General features: G+C 36.7%; 1 protein-coding gene across 4 annotated transcripts; it reads left to right on the top strand.

The window, feature by feature from the left end:
* Nucleotides 1-3,135: 3,135 nt before the first annotated feature.
* On the top strand, nucleotides 3,136-24,897 carry MBIP (MAP3K12 binding inhibitory protein 1). Of its 4 annotated transcripts, none has more exons than XM_080677078.1 (9): nucleotides 3,136-3,350; nucleotides 6,572-6,691; nucleotides 8,430-8,654; nucleotides 8,745-8,841; nucleotides 11,290-11,355; nucleotides 11,583-11,735; nucleotides 16,032-16,129; nucleotides 22,238-22,276; nucleotides 23,874-24,897. In XM_080677078.1, the coding sequence occupies exons 1-9, from the start codon at nucleotides 3,222-3,224 to the stop codon at nucleotides 23,979-23,981; spliced, it is 1,035 nt and encodes a 344-aa protein (XP_080533204.1). In that variant the 5' UTR covers nucleotides 3,136-3,221; the 3' UTR covers nucleotides 23,982-24,897. The 4 variants fall into 4 exon arrangements, with proteins under 4 accessions (XP_080533204.1, XP_080533205.1, XP_080533206.1 ...); XM_080677079.1 differs by having other exon boundaries at nucleotides 3,141-3,350; nucleotides 23,877-24,897; XM_080677080.1 differs by lacking the exon at nucleotides 16,032-16,129 and having other exon boundaries at nucleotides 3,141-3,350.
* Nucleotides 24,898-25,953: the final 1,056 nt, after the last annotated feature.

The following is a 25,953-nucleotide window of genomic DNA, read 5'->3' as shown; positions in this document are numbered from 1 at the left end:
AAATAATGAAAGTATATATGAGTTGTAGAAGTAGTTTGGCAGAAAAGATAAAATCTTTATGAGAAGGAATATGAAGAAAGACTTCCCAGAGACTTCTGAGGTGGAGTTTGAAGGAGGGATAGGAGTTTTCCAAGCAGACAAAAGGCAAGGATATAAATTTAAAAACATGCAGGCAAAAAATAGTAAAGCTTTGAAGTAAAAACAGTTTCAGGAGTATTAAGCACCAGATGGTTTATGGTAGAAAATGAGGCTGGAAATTTAGGCAAAGGCTAAATCATGAGAAGAGCCTTAGTTGCCATTCTAAGGAACTTGGACTTACCCAACAGGTGATAGGGAGCCAGAGAAGGCAAATAACATTTATTTTTTGTTTTCTGCATTAGGAAAAATTTGTACTACCATAAATTGAACAAAAATCTTTTGAGCACATTTAATATCTCAGACATTTTGCTGGACACTGGAGTGTCTAATAGAGTTGTACTTTAAAAAAAAATCTTCACCCAAAGATATGTTTTTATTGATTTTAGAGAGAGAAGGAGAGGGAGAGTAAGAAAGAGGAACATGGATGTGAGAGAGAAACATGGATTGGTTGCCTCTTGCACGTGCCCCAACCAGGGCAACCTGGGTATGTGCCCTGACCAGGAATCAAACCCACAACTTTCAGTGTACCTGACCACACTCCAACCAACTTAGCCACACTGGCTAGAGCTATAAGTTGTGCTTTTAAATCTCTTCATAAAGGACATTTTTATTGATAAGGCAGATAGCCTACATTTCAACTATTGTTTCTATCCTCTCAATAGCAAAAATTTGCAGGATAGTATTTCTAACTCCTGCAAATACCAAGATCAACAAACACTTTGAATCACTTCTGCCAAGCAGGAGATTTTTCAGCAACTCACTTTATAAACTGTAGTCTTCTACAAAAGGCAAATTATTTCCTTTCTAAATTTTACAGCTTTCATTATATTTTTGCTATATATTACTATATATATTACTATAGTCAATGAAATCCACATCTTTTCAGTCTACAAACTCTTGTTTAAAATAAATAGAAGAAAATTTATTTTTTCCAAACTGGAGATAATAGGCATCAGGAAGGAGTCAGTGGTCCCTAGAAAGAACTGTTGCATAAAAGAGTTAAATTCCAAGTATTATCTATGTTAAGTATTATTAATACTAAGATATAAGTGGAAGCACAGAATTACTTTGTGCATCTGTTAGCAAGATGTGTCCTAAGGTATCAGAAAGCCTAAGAGAGCTAGTAAGGGTGTTATGCTTAGCGTAAAACTGGAGGTAATTAAGCATGTGTGGTATGATTTGATAGATTATTTTGGGGATCTGGGAATGCTCAAAAATATTTCCATATAAATTAATGGTAATTGCGTCTTGGCTTTGCGCTATTTCGGCTTATGAAAGGTTTGATAAGAAAGCTCTACTGTTGGATATTGGGGAAACCTGTATATAAATCAAATGTCTGTTAATTAATTCTATATTAGGAGTTCAAGGAAACAAGTAAAATTTGAAATTTCAAAAAGAGTGATAGCACATAAATAAGCAGTACCTGATTTATTAAAGATTGTATTCTTGTATTATCAAAACATGTTCCAAATGTGTTTCATACCAGTATCCTAAATATTTTTGGGAAAACACATACCCACAAAAAGCCCCCACAAACAATCTTCATATCTAGATTAAAATGAATGACCTGAACTGGTTGTTAATTTGTTATATAATAAAAACTTCTAATTAACCCATTACAATTATTCTCTTCTTAACAAGAGAGTCACAGGCAAAGAAAATATGCTAACATCCCAAAGAATCATGCCTTTCTGTTAGATAGGGGGACGAGTGGCTTGAATGAGAAGGTTGCTCAATATGGGATTATATATTGTGAAATCTTTTTCTGGATATCTCTAGATGTAGGCTGGATTGTAAATTGAATAGCTTGCTGTGAACAAGGGAACAGAAAAGATTTCTCAAGACCCTGTCAAGCCTGGCAATCTTTAGAAATGAAAGACTAATTAAGAGGCTCCCTAGGGACAGGTCAAAGGATTTTTTTTTTTATCCCTACTGCCCTTATCCCAGTTCCTTGATGCCTTATTCCTCCCCTTTCATTCAGCCTACTTTAAAATAAGAATACGCATTGTGCAAGTTTCACCTTTGCTTCCTCTACTGTAATTCATTAGACTATTAGAATTAAGAATTTAAAATTCTTCCACCCTTATCTCTAAACTGTTATTTTTAAGTGTTTTTGAATAGAGCTTTAAAAATTCTTCTAAAACTTGTTTGTTTTTTTCAATTGGACACCATTTAAAAAATATTAGACTTTGACTATGAGATTACAAAGTCCAAATATCTTTTAATAAAGCTACCTGATAAATAACACTTTGTCAAATTTCAATTAGGATTCATATCTTCCTTTTAATTTCCAAGACTGTGCTGCAATGCAATACTTGCGTTAAATTCCTGTTCGAATTATATTGACAGTGTTTCATTTCTTTTAAACAGTTTTAGGGTGAACGTCCCTACTGCATCTTCAGGGAATAGCAACTGATCCATGTTTTAAAACTTGACATAATTATTTCGCATACCATTCCCTTGATAGTAAATGAGGCATAATAGAGTATTTTGTTGTTTCTATCCTCCTTTCCCTCGAATGAAAAATTAGTGACGTTAATTTGCGTAAATTTTAAACAACCACGTAGAGATGAAAACGTTCTATCCAACTAGGGCAATTCTACTTTCCAACCTTTAGAAAGAAATATGTGTGGGCACCTGCATACCTGAGCGGCGATCTTTCCCACAGACCACTCCACAGTGACATGTTAAAATTTCAACTTTTAATTTGGGACTAAAAATCTACCATTTAATCATAAGTTTCCTCTTATCAGTACTCATAAGCAACATCTGGTCCCTAGATTCTCGGGGGTCAAGAGACTTCCCAACGCTAACCCTAAAGCGGACCACACCTGCAGTCACAACCGCAACACTGCAGCCAGCCTCACGCAGGTGGGCAATTACCCACTCCCAGTCCTCGGCGTGAGTTATTCTGCACCTGATTGGTGCATGTGCTTGTCAGTCATGGACAAAGTCTGGGTCTTCAAAGTCCCGCTCTTCCCAAGACGCTGTGATTTTACGTCATCGCCAGGCGACGAAAGCAGAAGAGAGGAGGGGTGGGGTTGTAAGCGCTCTTCTGTGGTTTGGGGGGCCTGCGAGGTGTCATGGCTGCTGCCGCTGAGCACAGACGCCCGTGCGTCGGTGACAGGAGTCTGGAGCAGAGCTGCAGCCCCAACCTCTCCCAAGAGGTGCTCTTCGAAGTCTTTCGCTCCCTGCATACCCTGGCTGGGCAAGTGAGTGATGGCCTGTGAGAGCAGGGGCACGGAAACCGTGGGCCCCGCCTTTTTCTTCTAGCGGAGGCGGGGAGGGGCGCGGGGGCGGTGAAGTTGGGGGACCGCGGAGGCCTGCGGGGACCCGGCTGGAGTAGGTGAGGCGGGGGAGGAGCCCGCGCCCCGCCGCCCGCGGTCGGAGTGAGTGGCCGCGGGCTGTAGCGCAGGGCCGGTTGCGGGCTACGTTTCCTCCTTGCAACTCTTCTCCCCAGGAGTGAGTGAGGTTGGTGAAACCCGGCTCTGAGGGAAACAGACTTGAAAGCAGAAAACCTCTGAGGGTTTGCGAGACTCCTCGCGCTTAGGATCCCTTTTTCTCCAGCGTACTCATTATAGGTCAGAACGGCCTGAGACTTTTGCAAGAGCTCTCCGCCTTTTTTGTATAATTTGCTATGAGCCACTGTCTGTTTCTTTTTCCTTGTGTCCATTATGTGCACCAATGACCCTTTCAAAGGGGGAGGAAAAATAAAAGGAATTAATATGAAATACTTCTAACAAAAAGTTATATTAGTTACTTATGGTGGATACTGTTTGCAACAGGACTGTTTAATAACTAGTTTAGTTGACTGTTAAATAGCTTTTGCAGAAACGTCATAATAAAGTTGTGTTTAAATAAAAGTACTCCTTAGGCTCTTTCAGCAAGTCACTATTTCGTTTCATGATGTAAAGTGCAAAGCAAATTTTAAATGAGAAATAACTTGAAAATAAGTTTGGCTGCTTTTAAAAAAGGGATATCTTCTAGCTATAAAAGTTTGTTATGGGGCTGGTACTAGAGCCTGCAGTAGGCACAACAGGCGTTTGTGTTAAAGATAATGTTAACGTCCTTTATGAAGATAGAGTGTTTGTCTGATTTGTGAAAATTATTTTTTAAAGCCTTGGGTGGATGGAGAATCAATTTTTTAAAAAATTATTTCAGTATTTTAAAAGGCCTAATACGTTTATCGTGATTTACGGAGAGCATTGATTGCTCTAAGTTAAACATTCATTTTGGTGTAATGGAACAATTATTAGTATAATGTGCTAAAACCTATAACTTTTAAACTCAGTTGTTTGCTATGGATTTATAAAAAAATATTTCAAATACTTGGGGACATTAATATTTCAGTCTTAAGACCCAAAACCTGTAAATGGTTTTAAAAGTTGGAGAACTTTTTCTGGCGTGGACATGGAATTTTTAAGTTTTGTGGGGGTTTTGTTTGTTTTAATGATGAGATCTTTTAAATGACAAGTAATTTTAACATGTCTTTTGAAATATTTGGCATACTGAATTTTTAAAACTCATTTAAAATTTTAACCATCCACGTATTCTGTAAATACAAGTAGAGATGTGATTACAATTTTCTTATGTCACTTTTCAGAAATGTTTAAATATTTGGCAAATTTACTTGACACAGTGAAGTGTCCATCTATACAAGTGTTAAAAAATATGATAGTATCATCAATTAAATGCTAACCATTTTGATAATACTCTTTATATTTTGACATGTATTACTTAAAGATAAGAATGAAAGCCAGTGTACTATACTTATAAAATTGCCCCTGGAGAAAATCACTATTTCTTTTTGCAACAACTTTAAAGTTGTTTTTAAATGTGTGTTATAATATGTCTTAAGTTCATTCTGTATAGCATCATTGTATTATTAGCACTCAAAGGAAACAAAGTTGAATGTTAAAAAAAGTATTTTCTATTTCAAACTTCAAATTATAACTTTATTGATTGCCTCAGGATAGCCCATTTACCAAGCTGAAGAATTATTTATTTTTAACTTGGATTTTCATGTTAATTTGACAAAGTTTTTACTGAAAATACATATTTAAATAGTTCATATTAATAGACTAATACTTTTTTTTACAAGTTCTATAGGGTAGAAATGCATGAAATTTATATTACTAATAGGGAATTTGTTGAATAAATAATTGGATGTATTCGGATAGTTTTAAAGTGACATTTTTATATGGTCTTTTTACATTATACTTCTTTAAGTGCACTTGAAGGTTTAGATAATTTTGCTGAATTGAAATGAGAATATGATCCAAAAATTTTGATTTATTTTCTGTAAATTATTATTTTCTCTAGAAAAGTTGATGCTTTGCTTTGGTTAAGGATTGCTTGCTTTATCTCCAAACTATTCATAAATTTGTATGGTTGACTGTATGTAAAACTATAGTAATAGTTTATTTCCATACATAAGTTGTTGTCTAACAAAGTCTTTGTAGGCATTAAGTAACACAAGATGAATGTGGTAATCTTAATGTAAAACCTTAGTTAATTAATATAAAATATGGTAGTTCACTTTTATTCATTCGAAAGACTAGGGATAGAGGCTTTCCCTCTAAAATGTTTGCTGATTTTAATATTAATTTTATATTTAGGTTCTTGGTAGCTCTCCATATACAATTTTATTCAAATAGGTCACACTTAGCTAACTTATAAGAAAGTGTCATATAATGAGCCCTCACAGTTTACTAGAAAATACTATTTAGCAGAAGATCTAGTCATTCCATTCTCTGACCATTTATTTCACAATTGTAGAAAGGCATTTGGTTTTCAATATCAAATTTCTACAGCTGAATAATAGTTTAATTTTATTTAAAGTAGATAAACATGTTGCCATTTATCCCCAGACTTCTTAATATATGTGAATAATTTTTATTTAAAATTTTTAGAAATTGGTTAAAGTTGAAAACAATAAAAATGTGTTTCAGAAGACATCAGAGTAATGATATATTTCAATTATGTACTTGTGTATATATTTTAGAAGAAATGTGTATATGAGAACTTTCATTAATGTGCCTGCCCCCTCTGGTAAATGCTTTGAGCCAGGAGTAGTAGGATTCTGAATAGGGGAAGCCTATTTTGGTTTCCCATCAATAGATTTTTAGATATTGAAATACCAGAGAAGTCTCATCTTTTTATCTTTCTTGGATGGTTTCACCCCCAAGATGGTCCCATTACACAGACCCAAGAATAAGAATGAAATGTCATTCCACTTTTTAATGAAAATTGCACCTTGGCCTTTTAAAAATGATAACTAGATACAGCATTTTAATGTATCATTAGAAACTTGATAACTTTGAGCTAAATAGGCATGTTACTCTATAGAAATCTTTTTTTATGTGTGACAATCCCATATATGTACAGTTTAATTGTGTAATTTTTGTGATGTTGCTGGTTTGCCCTTTTGAAGCTTAACCTCCGAGATGATGTGGTGAAAATTGCAATCGATTGGAACAAGCTCCAGAGCCTCTCGGCATTCCAGCCTGCTTTGCTCTTTAGTGCTCTTGAGCAACACGTTTTGTATTTACAGGTAAATTCTTGTTTAAAATGTTAACTCGATAAAGGTATAATTGTAGTTAAACTATAAGCTTGAGTATTTGTCAGTTCTTTCTTAAATCTGTATTAATAGTATTATTAATAAAAGATTACTTCATCCAGACTGGATCCAAGTCTGTCAATTTACATGGTGATAGGGACAGTTACGGGAATATAGCCCCAATAAGCCAATGTGGGTATGAAGATTGAATGAATGCAATTCTATTCAATTCTATACTTGCACTGAAAATTCAATGCAGTTGCATCTATGGTGGGTTATAATTAAGCAATAAGACACGGCAGGTGTGTGTCATGCTATGATAATGATTCCATGCCTTGGGTGAGTTTGGAGGCTCATGGAGTGCTTTCAGTGGTTCAAGAAGTGGCATTATCCCAGCATGACACATCCTGGAGTGTCTATTGCAATTAAACAGTTTCAGCATAGTTTTTAAAAAGAAAGTAATTTCTGTGGCATTAATGTCTCATCTTAGTGAGTATCCAGTCACTCTTTTTTCTTTTTCTTAACAGTTTGAAATAATTCATACTTTGTATTAGAAGTCAACATTGAATTGTTATTTATAATAGTATTGCTATGTTATATAGTATATCAGTTCAATAACTGAACAGTATTATGATCTTGCTGGTTTCCAATTGAACATGTCTGCTATTATAATTGATGTAAGTTTGCAGTTTATCTCTAATCAAAATATAAAATATGAAGTGTTAAAAAGGTAACTGGAAGAACTGTTTGGATTGGTCAGTTTGCTGCTATTGAAGTATAAGATTTTCAGAAGAGTATTTGGTATATCAATTGAATCAAAATTGTAGGTACGAAAAAATAATTGAAATATTGGTAAGTGTTGGTGTGTTTTGATTAATGGAATAGACATTAATTTTCAGCCCTCTGTTCAATGACTTTATGGAAAATGTTAACTCTATTTTATGTTAAAAGTAATAGTTAACCCTAGTTTTAAAGGGCAGCAGCAATGAGCTATAGAATTCAGTCGAGGCCTAATTGTGGTGGGAACATGAGCAGTGTTATACAAGGGTATTCCCTTCCCCCCTCTGGAATAGAGATAGGCATCTATCTCTTTTCAGCTATGCATCTTGGTAGGTTTTTTTTTTCTTTGTTCATTTTCTTTGTAAAAATTTGATTTCATGACCCAAGAAGATATCTTGCTATGTCAGGAAAAGCCTGGGTGTTCACTCAGCATAACACCTATGTATTTCATGTCTGTGCTCTCTCATTCACTTTGGCCAACTGCAGTTTCAAGTGGAGAATCTCCAGTGATATAGTGATAATGCAGGGCTTTGCTGAGTGAGAGCACTGGCTCTCGTGTTAAGGAGGAAAAATACTAAGCCTAGTGTTCTGAGGAGGCATTTGAATGACATGTTAATTAAGTGGCATTGGTGCCAAAGGCTGAGGCTTTGATTTGGCACAAAATAAAAGATGAGTGACAGAGTGATTCCCTCAAAGAAAAATTTAAATTTCCTCAGGTTTTCTTTCTCTCTCTCTTTTTAAAAAAACAGATTTATAATAAATGATAATGGTCACAATAGTAGAGAACAGCAAATATGGTCAGATCTATGTATTCTGATAGGCCAACTTTTTATATTTAGCTAATTGATATTAAATATTGCATTTATGTAGCAGAAATTTATATAAATATATTAAATGTCTAATTAGTTTTGATCAGTTTGAACCCCAGCAGATGGCATTGTGTTCTTCTCAGCCCTTTTTAGCAAAACTTCAGCCTCTGATTAAAGAGGAGAATACAACTGTTGTTGAAGAGATAGGAAAAGCAGAAACAAGGAACAAGAATGAAGTAGATGGCAAATTTCCCATTGGAGATCTACAGGAGGAAGAAAAGCACAAAGATTGTGATTTAGGAGATGTGAAAAAGACACAGATCCATTTTGATCCAGAAGTAGTTCAAATAAAGGCTGGAAAAGCAGAAGTAAGAAGTTTTCTTTTTTTGGGGGGGAGTATTATTTTTAAAATATTGTTATGTTTGAATTGTTTAAACATGCATACTTATTGTTTGTAGATTGACAGACGAATATCTGCATTTATTGAAAGAAAGCAAGCTGAAATCAATGAAAACAACGTCAGGGAATTTTGCAATGTTATTGATTGTAATCAAGGTAACCACCTAGAGGAATAATTTTCATAGGAATTTAAGAACAGTTTTTACAGTTGCTCTGATCTTTCATTTGTTTTTAAAAATGAATAACATTACAAATGCAATTTATTTCAGCATTTTATTTAGAAACTAAGGCAGCAGAATGTCCTTCTGTATAATAATAGACTATATTGCAAAATGGTTTCATTTACACAAAAGTCAAATAAATGCTAACGTAATAAAAGGCTAATGTTTACCACAGGTGAAATGTTTTAGGAAAGGAAGATGAAGCGTGGGTAACAGGGTTGCTCACTCTCACTAGTAAGAAGGAACTAAGCTATATAAATTTCATGCCTGTAAATGTGCTTATGAAATTATGATGTGAACTTACATTAAGTGAACTTAGTAAAGTTAATAGTCCTCAAGAGGGAGCAGTTTTCTCACTATTTCTGAGCTGTTAGAAATGTTTTATATCATGATAAAACCAAGTTGTCCTTTTCTTTCATAGTGCATATATAAATTTGCTATTTTCATCAGATTCTCCTTTTCATCCCCAGTTGATGCTATAATATATTTACAGGTCTGTAGGTATGCTGCAGAATACAAAATACTGTAAAGCTCTGGCATAGATCACTCAGGCATCACAGTGATAATCAGACAAGTAGTCTTATAAAAATTATGGAGAAGAGTTCCTAATTGGAATGAGCATTTTTCTTGTTGCCTCTAATATCATGACTAATTATTATGAATATAGAATTGTCAGATGAACCTAGAATTGACTTTTATCACATTGGTACACTGATTCTCTTAATGAAATAATTCAGTCTCAAATTGGGTCCTAAATTCAGCATTTTCTACTATTAACACTATGTTCATATCTCTAGGTTTGGTATATTTTCTTGTTAGTTTCTCAAAACAGGTGCAACAGTGGCAAAATTTCAGGTACTACAATTCAACTGCAAACAACCCATAAGAAAGGGTTTGTTGAGGGAGCAAGCACATGTGTCACTAATGTTATTCCTCTCTTCTCCCTGCTAACTCTATTATTATAAACCACCAGGGGGATAGAAATTGACAAGAATTGAAATGCTCAGCAGGATTCCTTGGCCCATTCAATTCCTTGCTGGCTCAAAATAGTGCTAGCAAGAATTGCTGTGGAGAGTGACTAGCACTATCTTCACACCATGCTGAATTTCTGTCTGATGGGTCATTTAATCTATATATTTAGAATATAGCTACAAAATGGATGATAGCTTCTTTTTTTAACCCTTAGCCCCAGCAACGATAGGAAGGGAATGGAGAAGTGATGGCCCTTTAAACATATATTGAGTTGTCTCAAAATAAAAACAAAAAAGAAAGATAAACTATTTAGTACCTATATCTAAAAGGTAAGTTTTATTCGCAGAGTTTGATTTATCAGCAGAACTATTAAGAAAACTTAGACTGAAAAAATACAAATGTATTATTATAATGTGTTAGTGTGTTCCTTTTAATACTTCTCAATTTGACTTAGTTATATAAATAGTGATTATTTTTTAAAAAAATCAAATTCCATGGTGAAAAAGAATTTTATTTCAGTATCTCTTTTACCATTCGTTTTATTATAAAATAAGGCAATTTTTTTTCAGGGAATGTACTGCAGTGGATGGATCTACTTTATGTAATTTAAAACATTTTACAATTTTTGAAATGTTTACATATTATGCTAACATCTTTCCAGTAGTTTCCCTTGTTTTTTAATTTATTTCTTGATATCTAATTTGAAAGAAACTATACTCTTCACCTTAGAAAAAAATGAGAATAAATTTTGACAAGTTATATTTCCTAAAATAGTACTTTTTTGAAAGGGGCAGTCTGGAAAGAGGTAGATGACTTGTGATAGGGGTTTTTTAAATGAACATTGGAAATCTAGGTAGTGTAAAAGTATGCTTTAAGGTTTCAAGGTCTTTTTTGTGTGGAATTCTGAAATAAAAATGTGTTAAATGTATAATTAATCCTTTTTGTTAGGTGTTCACTGATTTAATCTGTAAGTAACGTAAAAAATACTGTATCTTTAAAAAACATTTCAGTAAAAATAATGAGTTCTATTTATTTTTATGTTGAAATAAAGTGAATAATGCCTCTTTGACTTAGAATTAAAATATTCTCTAGACTATATAAATTTTTTCCTGCAGGGGCTCAGATGGTTTTTAGGGATATTGGTATTCATTAAAAATATTATGCTACTGAATGTTGAGGACTTTTCTATGTATATAAATCTGAAAATTGGATAAGATTAGATATTATAAATTTTAGAGGGCAAAGATCACTAAATGTTATCCTGTATTTGATAGTAAATTAATTACTATTACTTAAAATTATATTTCTTATTATGAATAACATGTTAATTAATATGAATTATTTGAAGTTTGTCAAAATCTCCTACATTTGAAGTTAAGAGTATACTTATACTCATTTACATTCTCCTTAGAAAATAGTTGTGCAAGAACTGATGCCGTTTTTACCCCTTACCCTGGATTTAAAAGTCATGTAAAAGGTAAGTATCTACTACATATCTTTATCACTGAAAGAGGCTTATGGAATAAAAATCACTTTCCTATCTAAATTTTATTTTAAAACAACACAAAAAATCCTGCCTTTCTTCATACTTGGGTTTGTGATTAGATGGTCTTTATGAAAAAAATATATAAAGTACTGTCAGGGAGAAAGAATTTCTGATTTTTGAAATGGAATTGTAATAGTCTCAAAAGTTTCTTAACTTAGTTTCTAGAGTTGTGAATACATATGGACCACAGACTCGACCTGAAGGAATCCAAGGGTCAGGTCATACACCAAGCAGCATGCTCCGAGATTGTGGTAATCAGGCTGTAGAAGAACGGCTACAAAATATTGAGGCTCATTTGCGATTGCAGGCAGGTAAGCAGAGTGCTGGGCAGTGCCCCATAACGTACCTTTGCAAGTGGCTAAAGGAATTCCAGTTCATTTAGTCACCAAATTTTCACTGAGCACCCGTCATGTACAAGACGTTGTTCTGGACCTTGCTGGTGTGGCTCATTTGGATGAGCATCATCCTGTTCAATTCCTGGTCAAAGCACATGCCCAGGTTTCCAGTTTGATTCCCAGTTGGGGTGCATGCAGGAGGCAAGTGATCGATATTAATGGTTTTCTCTCTGTCCTCTCCCTTCCTCTTTATCTGAAATCAGTAAAAACATTAACACCACCAAATAATTCTTCTGGTTGGTGCAAAAATGAAAAAATAAAAATAAAACATAGTCCCTGGTTTCAAGGAATTTATATAGTTCATGTGTTTTTGCTCTTCTCCCCCTTCCACTTCTCACCAATTTGAGAGTGTTTGTAGAATGGGAACAGGCTCCAAATACATCCTGACACTCTCACTTTATTAAAATCAGAGATGAAAACTAATGTAGTCTTTTTTCCTGCTGCCAAATTCATAACTTAACCATGACCACTACTCATTCTTATCACCCACTGTGCTAGTACAAAGTATTATTAAGTGTAATTCTAGTCCTCAAGGAACTTCCAGTGAGGATAAGCATATCTATCTATCTATCTATCTATCTATCTATCTATATATATATATATATATATAAGGCTAATATGCTAAGTGTCCCTCCAACCATCCAACCAGTCACTTGGACACTCACTGACCACCAAGGGGCAGACACTCAATGCAGGAGCTGCCATGATGCACACTGGCCATTTACAGAGAAAAGGCACTGTGGACCTGGCACCAACAAAGCAACACTCGGCTCCCCCAAGTAGGACACAGGCCCCACCACCACCCCGGAGTGATAGCCCACCAAATTGCAGCCAACGCTGCCAAAACCCCATGGCGCAAAATGCAGCCCACAGCCCAGCCCAGCAACGGTTGCTGTGGGCGCCAGGTAATGTCACATAGCAACACCCAGTTTCCTCTCCCTAGTGACCAGCCTCCTTGGAGTTTCTTCAGCCCAGGAACACAACTTGCTTTATAGCCAGGTGCAAACATTTTACACTTTAACCAAATGTCTGTCAAGCATTTTCCCATGCCTCATCTCATTTGATCCTCACAGAAGACCTGGAGTAGGTAGATAGGAGACTCTGTAGAATACTATTTTCTTTTCATTAGCTGGAAAACGGAGATTTAGAGAGTTTAGAAACTTGACCCGACTGAAAAGAAGAAATGGTGGACCTTGAAAATGACTTAAGGTTTCTCAACTGCACAGAATATAGTCACACACTGCTGCAGTTAAATATTTTACCCTTTGTTCTCCCTGCGTGATCTACAATAATAATGTGCTTCATGTTGATATTTACTGCTGTTTTGCTGACAGTTATCTGAAAGAGAAGTTGGGGTGCTTCACTGGGCTGGAAAAAGTTTAGCTAAATCAGAAAGCAGGTCTAATTAAGCAAATTTATTCTATATCTTAAAAGGCTAAGTTGACTCGCACATGCACGATACATATAAAGCTCTCGCTTACGCCAATCAAACACGTGTGTTTCAATCTGTCATTGTGGATCGTGAATTTGGTTGACACTTCTATTATAAAGAAAGGTCGAATAGCGATATTAAAATAATTCTTCTAATTAATTTCCTTTCAATGTGCACGAATCCGTGCACCAGGCCACTAGTAAATAAATAAATGCCATAGAGAAAGTGAACTAACATTTAATGACTAATCCTAAGTGCTAGTCACTCTAAAAATACGCATATGTCAACTAATATTTAACAGTACTCTTGTGAGGTGTTGGTGCTGTTATTGTTGTTAGATAAATAAACTGAAGTTCAGTGAGTTCAAGCAGCATGCCCAAGATAGTAAGTGACAGCTGGAAATCAAACCTAGATTGGTTGCAAAGCCTGAATCTCCCTCCTCATTTAATCACCAGATTTTGTTGATTCTGTCTTCAGAATATCTCTCAAATCTAACCCCTTCTGTCTGTCTCCCCAGCTACTACTCTAGGAAGTCAGTATTCTTTGTCTTAGACGAGTGCAGTGGTCGGCAAACTCATTAGTCAACAGAGCCAAATATCAGCAGTACAACGATTGAAATTTCTTTTGAGAGCCAAAAAACCGACTTCTGCGCATGGGCCACAAAGTTTCAATCGCACTGTACGTGCATGCCCGCATGTGATATTTTGTGGAAGAGCCACACTCAAGAGGCCAAAGAGCCACATATGGCTCGCGAGCCGCAGTTTGCCAACCACTGGACTAGTGGAAGGATGTTAACTGGTCGTTGTGCCCTTGGACTTTCTCCTTGAGTACAATTTTCTTCCTTATGGCCAATTGTTTTTTCTAAAGCTCAGATCTGATCTTGCTACTCCCCAGCTAAAAATTCTTTAATGGTTTTCTGTTGCCCTTTATATATATATATATCAAACTTAGTGCTTATTCATTCATTCCACAAATAGCTATTAAGTTCCTACTATAAGTCAGGTACTGCTCTGGGCACTGAGAACACATGTGAACAAAAGTTCTAGTATATAAATTATATGCTGTACTAGGAGAGAAGGGCTATGGATAAAAGCAGCTTGACAAGAGAAGGGAAGGGTAATTCAGATGGGTGGGGTAGTAATTTTAAATAGCATGAACTACATGTATAGTTTCAGCCACATTTCTGGGCTTCCCATGCTTTCCAGTCATTTTGCTGTGCTAGGGTTTTTACCCAGGCTTTTTCTTCTGCCCCTGCTTTTCCCTCCTGATCCCACTCTGGTGTGGATTACCCTTTATTGCAGCGGTCGCCAACCTTTCGGACCTCACGGACCACCAGTGGTCCGTGGACCACCAGTTGGCAACTGCTGCTTTATTGTATAGTCTCATAGCACCTGGTACTCCCTATCTCCTCTGCTAGATAGTAAGGTCCCTGAGAGCAAACTGTTAATTAGGTTCATTGTTTACCTAGTGCAGTGTCTGACACAAAGCAAGCATTCAGGTGTTTGTTGAAGGAACGATTGCTCATTTTACCTTTTCAGATATGTGCAATGTACAGTAGGGACACAAAGTTAGTGTTCAGCTCTCTCAGGGGAGGTCGGGGGATGGTATCCCTGGTAAAGGGACATTTGAACCCTTGAAGGGTTAGTAGGGATTTTTCAGCACTCAGGAGCAAAGGATTCCAAAAAGGAACAGCATCTACAAAAAGCACTGAGGCACAAAATATGGTTCAGGGACTTTCTGAGTTCAGTCTAGCTGGAGTATTTCCTGATGGAGTTAAGAGAGAAGGAGTGAATCTTCCAGGGACAAAGAAGGCCTTAGGAATACGGTAACCTGAGCCAAGACCTGAAGATGGCGAGAGCAGCTTTGTGAATATGGTGGTAGAGGGAACCACAGGTGCTGAAACAGAGAGAGTACTTGGCCTAGTTGAGAAACAGAAAAAAAGAATCAAGTGACTGGAATGATATGAGTTTGGCGAGAATGTCCAAACTGTGTAGGACCTGTAGACTATTGTGAAGGCTTTGGCTTTTAATCTGAGTAAGATGTGAAGGTATGGAAGGTTTTGAGCAGAGAAGTGACACTATCTGACTTACATTTTTAAAGGATTACTGGCTGTGAAGGAAGGGTCTGTGAGAATAGACTGTGTTGAGAATAGACTGTATGGGAGCAAGGCAGAAGCTAGTAGATCAGTTTGGATGTGGATGCAGGGGGAGATCGTGGCGGTCTGGACCAGAATGGTTGTAGTGGAGGTGGTGAGAAATGAAAGGATTTGGGATAAAATCATAGCCTTGAAATTTGAGTAACATTACTTTACCATCCCCACCCTAGAAAATTCATTAGTAAAGAAATATTATAAAGTTCCTCTTTAGTGCAGTTATATTTTAAAGGAGAAAATATGGCATATAGAGAAAAATATAAATGGAAGAAAGTGATATGGGATATTGCAACCACTAAATTGAATTGTCAATTATAACTATGCATTTCAGATATACAGGAACTATTCAATAACTTGTAAAATGAATTTAACATAAAACAAAACTCCTAGTAATATAGAAAGCATAAATGGGGCTCGGGGAGAGGTATAGTATGATAATATATCCCATAGTGTATAATAGGAAAATGTGAGCTAAGAATTTAATTCTAATGTACTCTCGTTCATTTATTTTCTTAAGTTTAAATATTTCCCATTCCTATGCATAAGTATCTTTGCATGGTATTTTAAGAATAAAAATTGTAAGAAGAATTGTTCAGTAGTATCTCAGAATGTTTTTAAATGTATTTAGGTGGTCCTGTGCCAAGAGACATTTATCAGAGAATTAAAAAACTTGAGGATAAAATCCTTGAATTGGAAGGCATCTCTCCTGAGTATTTTCAATCTGTAGTAAGTATAAGTATCTTTTAAAAATAACTAAATGTTATTTTATTCTAGGATTCTTCATTATATAACAGTTTACTCATTGATCTCCTATATATGAGATACTTAATAATTCAGAGATGAATAGAACATAGTTCTATGTAAGAGATTATCTACATCTTTAAAAATTGTTATTCCAATTATTGTACTATAGGCTCATAATTTTTTAAAGGGGTGCTTTTGTTGTACATTACCCAGTTTCTCAAATTTAAGCCATTTTCATGGCATGGTAAGTGAGCCTGGATAATAGTCCATCCTGTCACTTTGAATTTGCTATCTTGTAAAACAAAGACTTCTTCTGGGACCTTGCTCTGTCAGTTATCCCTTCTGTCTCTTTAATCTTTCACTCTTTACAGACTCCTTCCCTCAGTTCATATGTGTTTACATTTCTCCCCCATACTAAGCAAACAGGCACCTCGATCAGCCACCCTGCCTTTTTCTTTACGTTAGCACTGGGCTTTTTGAAAGACTAGTCTATATTGTCTAATTCTTCAACTCTAGCATTCATTCACTCACTCATTCATTCTTATCTCTTTTCCAAGGAAAATATGAAATAATGTTGTGTTGATAAATATCTTATTTGTCACATCATCATGTTTCAGACAAATGATTGATCCTGAGCTCATTGTATTTCCCTCCATCTTCAGGGGTGATTATCCATAACACCTGCCTTTTTTGAGGGCTGGATGTTTTGTGTATGGTTTTTTAAAGTCGTGGCATAGTACATAAAACCAAAATGTAAAAGTGAACAAAATTGCTAAGGTTACTAAATTTTTAGTAATATTTTCCTAAAACTTTCTGAAAAATTATATAAAATAACTCATATTATCATAGAGCATAAGTCACTGGTGAAATTATATTAAAATTGTTTTAGGTATACCATCAAACTTTCCAAAGTCTTAAATTGGGTATTAGAGTGAGGAACAGAAAAGAAATTTTTCCAGACGAAGAAAAAAGCAAGCTATACAACAAAAGTGAGCAGTGAATCCTAAAGATCAAAAATATATAGAGAGAGTTTTAGCGATTTACTTCCTTCAATGTAAAATGAAGTTTATTAAAGTACTAAGGGCTAAAGCAATGATTAAATGATACACCAGTCAAGTACTTGTCACCTGCCTAGCACATGGTAAAACCTCAGTAAATATTAGTAGTTATTTTGTTTCAGAACTATCTATGAAGTAGCTGTATAAATGTGGATAAGTCACACAATTCCTTTAGCCTTCACTTGTCTAATTAAAGATTCGTTGGTTTTACTACATAATTACAAAGGTCTTTACACTTTTAGAATTATTTTTTAAATGTATCTTTCTAGGAAACATCATAGAGACTTTATGCTTTTTCCTATAACAATCTACCATAAGTTTTCCCATTCTCGTTGCCTTCGTTATGTAATCTCTAGGCAGGTTATTCTTCTAGTTCAGTTTCTTGTTAATATAATTCTTGTTAATAATAGACCTGATCTTACAAGAGAGTTCATAGTGTTAGATGCATTGGGTGAGACCTTGCCCCATCATTTGCTCTTCTCTCTGATTCTGATTCTGTTACATAACTTGGTTAACAAAAGAAGTCCTTCAAATCATAATCTTGTTTTGGGGATCTAATATACACAGGATAGAATGTTCAGGGTATTTGGTTAAAGAGGTGAAAGTAGTTGGATTATAGAGGACCTTAAATGCTGTACCCAGAAGTTTAAAGTATCTAAAGTTTAAATGCTATTGAAAGCATTTGAACACGAAAATGACTTGTCCAAGTGCTATTTAGAAGATTTTTCTAACATTGTCCTGGGAGGTAAATGAAAAGGGAGACTAAGAATAAGACAGTATTAGGTGTGAAGTGAGATCCTGCACTACGGACATGAGAATGAGAATAGGAAAGATTACGCAGGAGACAGTATAAAAGAGAAGTTGACAAATATTGATAATTAATATGTGGAGAGACATAGAGCAAGAGTGAGTCCAGTTTCTGGTTGGGAAAATGATACTACTATTGACAGAAATAAGAAAATCTGAAGGGGAGCATATTGTGGGGGGAATTGTGAATTTAAAGTCATAACAGGATATACAGCTAGAAATATCAGGTAAGCCTTCCAAGATGTAGGACTTAGACTTGCCACAACTGGAAAAGCCTGTGTGGAGGAGGTAGTTAAAACACAGAGTGGGTAAGAACACTGAGACTGTCAGAGGCCTGAGGTCTGAAACTTGCTGACTACCTAACTTCAGGGCAGGAAGCATTATAAAAGTAATGTGATTAAAACTAGTGCTTTTAAAGAAGATCCCCCAATCTATTAAACAATACGTATTTGATTAGAAGGATCACTTCTGGATTATTATTGGAAACTAGAGGCCCGATGCACGAAATTCGTGCTAGAGTAGGCCTTCCTTTTCCCAGCTGCCAGCACCGGCTTCCCTCTGGCACCTGGGATCTGGGCTTCCCTTGGCCGCCCGCAGACACCTGGGACCCGGGCTTCCCTGGCAGCCCTAGCTTCATCCAGAAGGCCATCCGGTCTAATTAGCATATTATGCTTTTATTATTATAGATGACATATCCAAATTAATGTAGTATCCAAATTAGTGAGCTACAAGGAAGCACAAAACACTGAAAGGTTTAAACATTCAGATTGACTTTTTCCCCAAGGCCTATGTATGAATATGGCATAGGCCCAAGCCCAAAGGGAAAAAAAGATTTTATACTCATCCTCCCTTACCAGAATGAATATGCCATCTCTAGGAGCCCCACTCCTCTCTTGGAAAAGAACCAGCTCTAGGATAGTCCTCGCACATGAGAGTTGAACACACCCTACAGAGAGCATAGCACATAATTTGCCACTCTTACCATCCTCATGCTGGGAGTACACACATGGCAATGCATAATTTTACATGTCCCTCAAAAGTGTACAGAAAGACTACAAAGGCAGCTCAGTCTTCTAGCTTCTAAAGTTAGAAAGTATGGGAAAGTTGAGCTCATTAAATTTCTTAAGGATTAAACTTTTGATAGAAATTGAAGTTCTAAACTCTGAAAAGATTTTAATTGAAATGTGTTTAATCCAGATTCACATGTAATGAATTCTAAATGCAGGGAAGCCTCTCACTATTGAACAGAGATTTGTTATCATGGTAACATTGATGTATTGCACATGAAATGGGAAACATTACCAGGAAAAAAAAGATATAAATTGCATTGGGTTTATAAAACAAAACTAGACCATGTAAAGTTCTGTTCATTTATGAAACAGTCATAAAACTCTTTTAAAAAGTTAACATATATATGCAGGAATTACCACAAAGATTAATATTTGTTGCCCCTTTAATGCGATTATTCTAAAGATCTTTACCCTTCACATTCAACATGGAAAGATATGAATGTGGTAAGGTTTTTAAAAATTTAAGGGCATTGCTTAACAGACCATTTAAAGGATACAATGCTTGTGATTATTTCCAAAGTATTGCTTACTGATTTTAAATTATGACCCCTGAAAACAGTAAGTATAACATGCTTCACAAGTGTATTTCTATAGCACTTGGTTCATTTAATAGCACTTATCACTTATAATTACATGTTTACACATCTGTTTTTCACACTATGTTTTGAATCTCTGGAGGACGGCAATTGTCTTATTCATCTTTAACACACAATGTCGTATGCATTGAATAAATGTGTGAATGAATGGATAGGCCTTGGCTGATAGTTAATTATTGAACTTTTGAAGGTGTGTTAACTTAGTTCCACAGCACTGACCAGGCGGAATCTTAATTCCGTTTTGTAATGGGAACTTCCGGTTCTCAGGGAAGTGTCTCAGGGAAGTGTTGGGATAGGGGAGTGCTAAAGGCCAAGTCAACTTCTTGCACACAGGCCATGCACGGTGGGCCTGAAGCATGACGTGAACAACTGGATCCAGCTGGAAAATTAAATTGCAAACATTTTGGAGGGCCTTGAAGGTCACAGTAACTGGTTTTCAATTCCAGTGTCACTGAGAAAAAAAACACACCTGTAATTTAGGTTCCTATCTGGTGGCATTATGAAGTGTGAGTTAGAGAAAGATTGGAGTCAAGGAAAGTAGTTTAGGAAACATCATTTCCACACAAGGGAGAAATGAAGATCTGAATTAGGGCAGTGGGGCTAGAAGGGAAGAAACATTTAAGACACTGCCCTGTAAAATCAGTAGTCCTTAACAACTGATTACAAGTAAGGAAGGGTCAGAGAGGAGACTGACTTACCACTGAGTTTCCTTAGAGCCTGGGTTCCCCAGACCTGTGTGTGTGTGTGTGTGTGTGTGTGTAAGTGTAAGTATAAGTGTAATCACCTCTTCATCAGGACATGGGCATTGTAAATGTAGTTATAAATTACCTGGTAAGGTAAAATAATAGGAAGAAAGTGACTTTTTAAAAAATTATGTCTGTCTAGCTATTTGTTTAGTGTGCTCTCAAATACTTCTCTCAGGTACCAAAACTTGTTAAAAATTTCCACCTTGTGCCTAAAAACAATACATTTTAAAGCTAGTCCAGTGTGTTCACAATGTATGTGTTTCTAAGTGTTCTACTTGTCAAAATATTCTTCTCAGATCTAAGATAAGTCCCCAAAGACTACATTTTACTGTTTCTAAGTGATTGAACCACTGATGTCCTCATTTTCCTCATTCTGGTACTTTTCACTTCAGTTTCATGATGATAATCTGATTGCACAATGACATGGAAATTAGCAATACTTTATAGATTAAGCTGTTAGGAAAACAAGGGGGAGTATATTTTCATCTCACGGGTAAAAAGCCACCTCTTGGGAGGGTAAGAGACTGAGCAATGACCAAGTTAAACATTAAGCCCTGGCCCATAGGCCCCACAGAGGTATTCAGCTCAGTTTGGCAAAGGAAGGAGCATGTTTATAGAAGCAGTTTTCCCATATTTAATAATTCTAACACTTGAATGATTTCCCACTTATAACTGCTGCTAAGAGGCACACCTCAATGTTCTTTGAAACAGCTTTTGACAAAGGAAAATGTGACCACCTTCCCTCTGATCTCAGTGGTCAGAAATGTTCATGAGTAAAATTTATCTCCTACATTGACAGTTTCTTTTTCACATGTACTAATTAATATACTAATTTACCTTTTGAAAGCTGTGGTATTAGGTAAATCATGATTGTCAAAGAATTGGGCTCGCCCTGGCCAGTATGGCTTAGTGGATGCAGACTGAAGGGTCCCAGGTTCAATTCCAGTCAAGGGCACTTGCCTGGCTTGCAGACTCGATCCCCAATGGGGGGTGTGCAGGAGGCAGCCAATCAATGATTCTCTCTCATCATTGATGTTTCTCTCTCTCTCTTCCTTTCCCTTCCTCTCTGAAATCAATAAAAATATATTTTTTAAAAAATTGGGCTCTTCCCCTGTGAGCTCTGCTTAGCGATGGCTTTTTTCTCAGGCAGATGGCAAGATGACTACAGCACTTTCTCCTGTCCAGGTGCAGTGGTATCCAGATGTGAGGAAGTATTTTTCAGAAGTTCTCCCTCTAATCCCCAGCAGACCTCTCCTTTCTCATTGGCCAGAATTGGGCCCATGCCCATGCCCGTCACAGACAAGACCAGTGGGGTGGGATCTGCATTCCCCAGAGTCACACAGAGGAGTAGTGGATAGGTGCTCACACAACCAGTGTTCCCTGTAGTCAGTGTATATGTGTGTGTTTTCACCCCTTGGCCTGGTATTCCACCTTCTCTTGTCCTGTCTGTTGCTGTTGCCTTTGTTCAGTATCCGGGGGTGGAAAGGTTATAAAAAAGGAAACTAAGAAAATCCTCAGAGCACCTCTTTCTACAAACAGCCTCGTTAGAAGCTGAGAATTAGTGGGAAAGTGTGTATAGCCAGGGACAAGCTTGTTGCTGTGAAGTTACTAGTGTATACTTTCAGTATCTTTGGAGGGTAACTTCCAAAACACAAAGTGTATGTTGGTTGCAGATAGTGCTTGGTGAGTTGTGGGCTTGTTTCTGCCAGTACTCTCTAATGGAAAATTGTTTGTTTCTTCAGTAATCTATAAAGGGAAATTGTTTAGATTTTATAAGTATTGGTTATTTAATTTTTTTCTACCTTTAATCTAGAACTTTTCTGGCAAAAGAAGAAAAGTTCAACCACCTCAGGTAAGTTACTTCATTTTCATTTTAGCTTCAGAAATAGTTTGATTAGTTTTATACCTTTCTTAAAAGTTTCTACTATGGTTGCTTTTTAGGTCATACCTTGGAACTTAGAACTAAAAAAGGGCAGCATAAATTAATGTATTTGAATTAGAGAAGTAATTTTATTTCAAGGGCGTAGGATAAGTCAGATGGGCCTAATAAACATAGAAGTCTATATTCAGTTGTTAATAGTAGAAGGATATATCAGTTACAAAGTGCTGAAAAATAATAAATGCTTAAGTACTGTGATTTAAATCTCACCCCTCCCCCTTTTGAAGATGTCACTCATTAGCAGCATCTAAATCAAAGAAGAATGTTTGCCAGAGGCTGACTTTAGCCCAACCCTGTCCACGGTACTTATATATGAACTACAGGCCAGGAGCACAAAATTCATGCATTGGAGGGGGGGTGTGTGTCCCTCAGCTCAGCCTCCACCCTCTCGCAATCTGGGACCCCTTGGGTAGGGTCCTTAGGCCTGGCTGGCGATCAGGGCCTATTGGGGCTTTCCTTCCCCCGCTGCTGGCAGCTGGCCTCACCCCCATCGCTGCCACTGCTTGCCATCTGTGCGATGCTGGCCCTCCCTCCCCCGCCACCGGTCACCTCCCTCTGCGGGCAACAGGCGTGGGGTGTGATCGCTTGGCTGGCCTGGGCCTCCATCTGTGGGGCGAGTGCTGGCTGGCCCCACACACCCACCACAGCATCGCTGGCTGGTGGCCTGGGCCTCCTTCTTTGGGGCGATAGATCACAGAGCCCCACACTTCCCCCCATCACTCGCCCTGCAGAGGGTGGCCTGGGCCTCCCGCTACGGGGTGATCATGGGGTGATGGCGGGGCCCCCCAACCAATCGCATCACACCCGCCTTGGTTGGCCTGGTGCCAGTGCGTGTCATAGCATGGTCATCTGGAAGGTCGTCCAGACAGGCGTTCTGCTGTTCTTTGGTCGTTTGGTCAATTTGCATACTATGCTTTTATTATTATAGATTAGTTTAATCATAATTTTTAAGTTTTTGCTACCCTTCAATGGTGGTGATGTAAATTTAAAGTTGGGGAAAACTCTAAAAATTTTTTAGATTGGTTTATTTTTCAAGAGTAGCATGTTACTTATTTTTTTTATTGTACAATTTTGAGTAATTTTTGAGAGCATCCATTTTTTCCAGGAGAGGTAGCTGATTGCAGTTGATCCATAAAAAGGAGAATTTCTAGGTATTTTAAGCACTTAAGCTAATCCTAAACTTTAATTTTTTCCCTACTGATTATTAATATAATCAGTAGTTTTTTTAAAAGTTTTTATAATCCTTTCAAAGTATAAAAGGTCCAGGAGAGCTTTCATTAGGAAAGAGAAAGAAAAAATAAAGAGAAAGAATTTTAAGCCTTGTTATATACCTTAAAATTTATGATAGAGTCAACATATATGGTTCAATTTTAAAATAATTCTTATAAGAGAAAAAGAGACGTTTATCATGCTTTTGGATATTTTAAATATTTATAGTTCATTTATCACTTTATCTGCATTGAGATACTTCAGAGTCTTATTCAGCAATTTGTGTTCTTATTGTTTACAGCAGAACTATTCACTGGCTGAGCTTGATGAGAAAATTAGTGCTCTCAAACAAGCCCTGCTTCGAAAATCAAGAGAAGCAGACTCCATGGCAACTCACCACCTCCCATGAAAAACTCATCTCATCTTTGTCATTTTACTTTTTTATATACTTGTGTTACTTACACTGCAATTAATTAAATGAATACATATTTATCAATGTAGACATCCCTCTGAAGTCTAGGTTTATTTTCACACGAGTCCAGCTTGCAGCAAGTAATCTTCCATTATCCAGTGGTCAGCAAACTCATTAGTCAACAGAACCAAATATCAACAGTACAATGATTGAAATTTCTTTTGAGAGCCGAATACCGATTTTTGCGCATGAGCCACGAAGTTTCAATCGCACTGTACATGCGTGCCCACACGTGGTATTTTGTGGAAGAGCCACACTCAAGGGGCCAAAGAGCTGCAGTTTGCCGACCACTGCAATATCCCAATGAATTATGAAATAGTTAATGCATTGAACATAGCATTGTCAGAATTTATTTCCTTCTGTTTTAAAGGAGGTATTTTGGAAATTAAGAAACCTAATTTGAAAATACATCTGTGTGTGTGTGTGTGTGTGTGTGTGTGTGTGTGTCACACAGAAAGATTTGAATAGTGATATTTAAAAGCCATATTTATATTTGTAACACTGATGTTAACCAGTTTATTAGTTTAAATCAGTACTTCGTACATAATAGGCATTCAACAAAAATTAATTGACCAAAATGAATTTTAAATGAATGCATACTTTTTTTTCAAATGTCAATTTTAATGTAAATAAACAGTAGCTTCCACCTTTATTCCTTTATTGATTGATTGTATGACCTTGAGTTCAAGTTATTAATCTCTCTCTGTGCCTTAATTTTCTTACCTGTAAAATGGGAGTGGTAATAATAGAGCCTGTTTGTCATGAAGAATAGGTGAAATCATTCATGTACAACTTTTGAAACTGGCCCAAGGAAAGTACTCAATAAATGTTAGCTGTTATTGTTTAAAAACTACTTAAAACCAAGTCTGTCTTTGGTATGTTGTAAAAATATTACAAATTATAGTCCTTCTTCCTTGAGAGCCTCACTTTTTTTACAGTACCCCAGTTAATGTTAGGTGGTACATATATTTCCATAGTTGCAAAGTAAACACTTAAAAGATGCAGCTAAAATCAAGGAGCAGATGTTTAAATCAAGAATTGTTTGGTTGTAAGAATCAGAAGTCTACCTAAAGTAGTTTGTAAAAGGGGAGTTGTTAAAAAATACAGAAATCTGGAACTTAATTGCAGGAAGTACAGGTGAGTGTTGTGGTGTCTGGAAAGTCATTAGCAGTTTATCTCTGTGTCTCTAGCTGCCTCTGGCTCTGTTTCTTTCTTTGTCTAGTTCTGTCTCTGTCCTCTACCCTCCTTGTTTTCTGCTCTCCCTTTGTCTCCCTCTTCCTCATTCTTTTTCTCTTACACAATAATCATCTATGTATCTGCTTTATTCTCTATGAACTGGTTTCTCTGAAGGCCTCTTCCTTTCTGTTTCCCCACTCAGGTGACATCTTAGTCCTGTCTCCATAGCCTTGGCTTGCTCATGCCTTGCCCCTGCCATGGTGCAGACTCTGAACCCAGTACTGTAGAATCTCGCAACTGACCTCTGCTGATTACCTGTCTTTGAATCTCTTGGGGCTCTCAGTCAGTTGTGGACAGGATGGTGGGGCAGGAACCTCTAAGACTGCAGTGTGCACACCATCTTTGCACAACCATTGTGGAAGCCTTGAAAATGGAGTCACCTCGTAAAAATGGGTTTTCGGAATCATTCTCAAGAAGTGAGTGTGCTCTAGATCAATACCACTGACTCTTACCAGTATACTTCTTCTCTGTAGAGGAAACTCATTCTACAGGTCAGTTCTGCTTAAAGTGCTCCAGTATTACAGGTACAGCTACAAATGCCTGCCCCTCAGTCTCCATCTGGTCCTTGTGATCACCATCCTGCCAGAATGACCCCCTCTGCGTTTTCTGGCACACTTTATTACCATCACATCACCAATGAAGTAGGGAAACCATCAATAAAAATAATCACTTA

The sequence above is a fragment of the Plecotus auritus genome (assembly GCF_963455305.1).
Source record: "Plecotus auritus genome assembly, chromosome: 1".
Lineage (NCBI taxonomy): Eukaryota > Metazoa > Chordata > Mammalia > Chiroptera > Vespertilionidae > Plecotus > Plecotus auritus.
The sequence above is the reverse complement of the archived record's forward strand: the minus strand, read 5'-3'. Positions and strand labels throughout refer to the sequence as shown.

Bases quoted from the DNA above. Each gene is read 5' to 3' on its own strand.
- MBIP (XM_080677078.1), top strand. From the start codon at position 3,222: ATGGCTGCTGCCGCTGAGCACAGACGCCCGTGCGTCGGTGACAGGAGT. The intron at 3,351-6,571 runs GTGAGTGATGGC...GCCCTTTTGAAG, and splicing joins TGCATACCCTGGCTGGGCAA to CTTAACCTCCGAGATGATGT. The intron at 11,356-11,582 runs GTAAGTATCTAC...TTCTTAACTTAG, and splicing joins ATTTAAAAGTCATGTAAAAG to TTTCTAGAGTTGTGAATACA.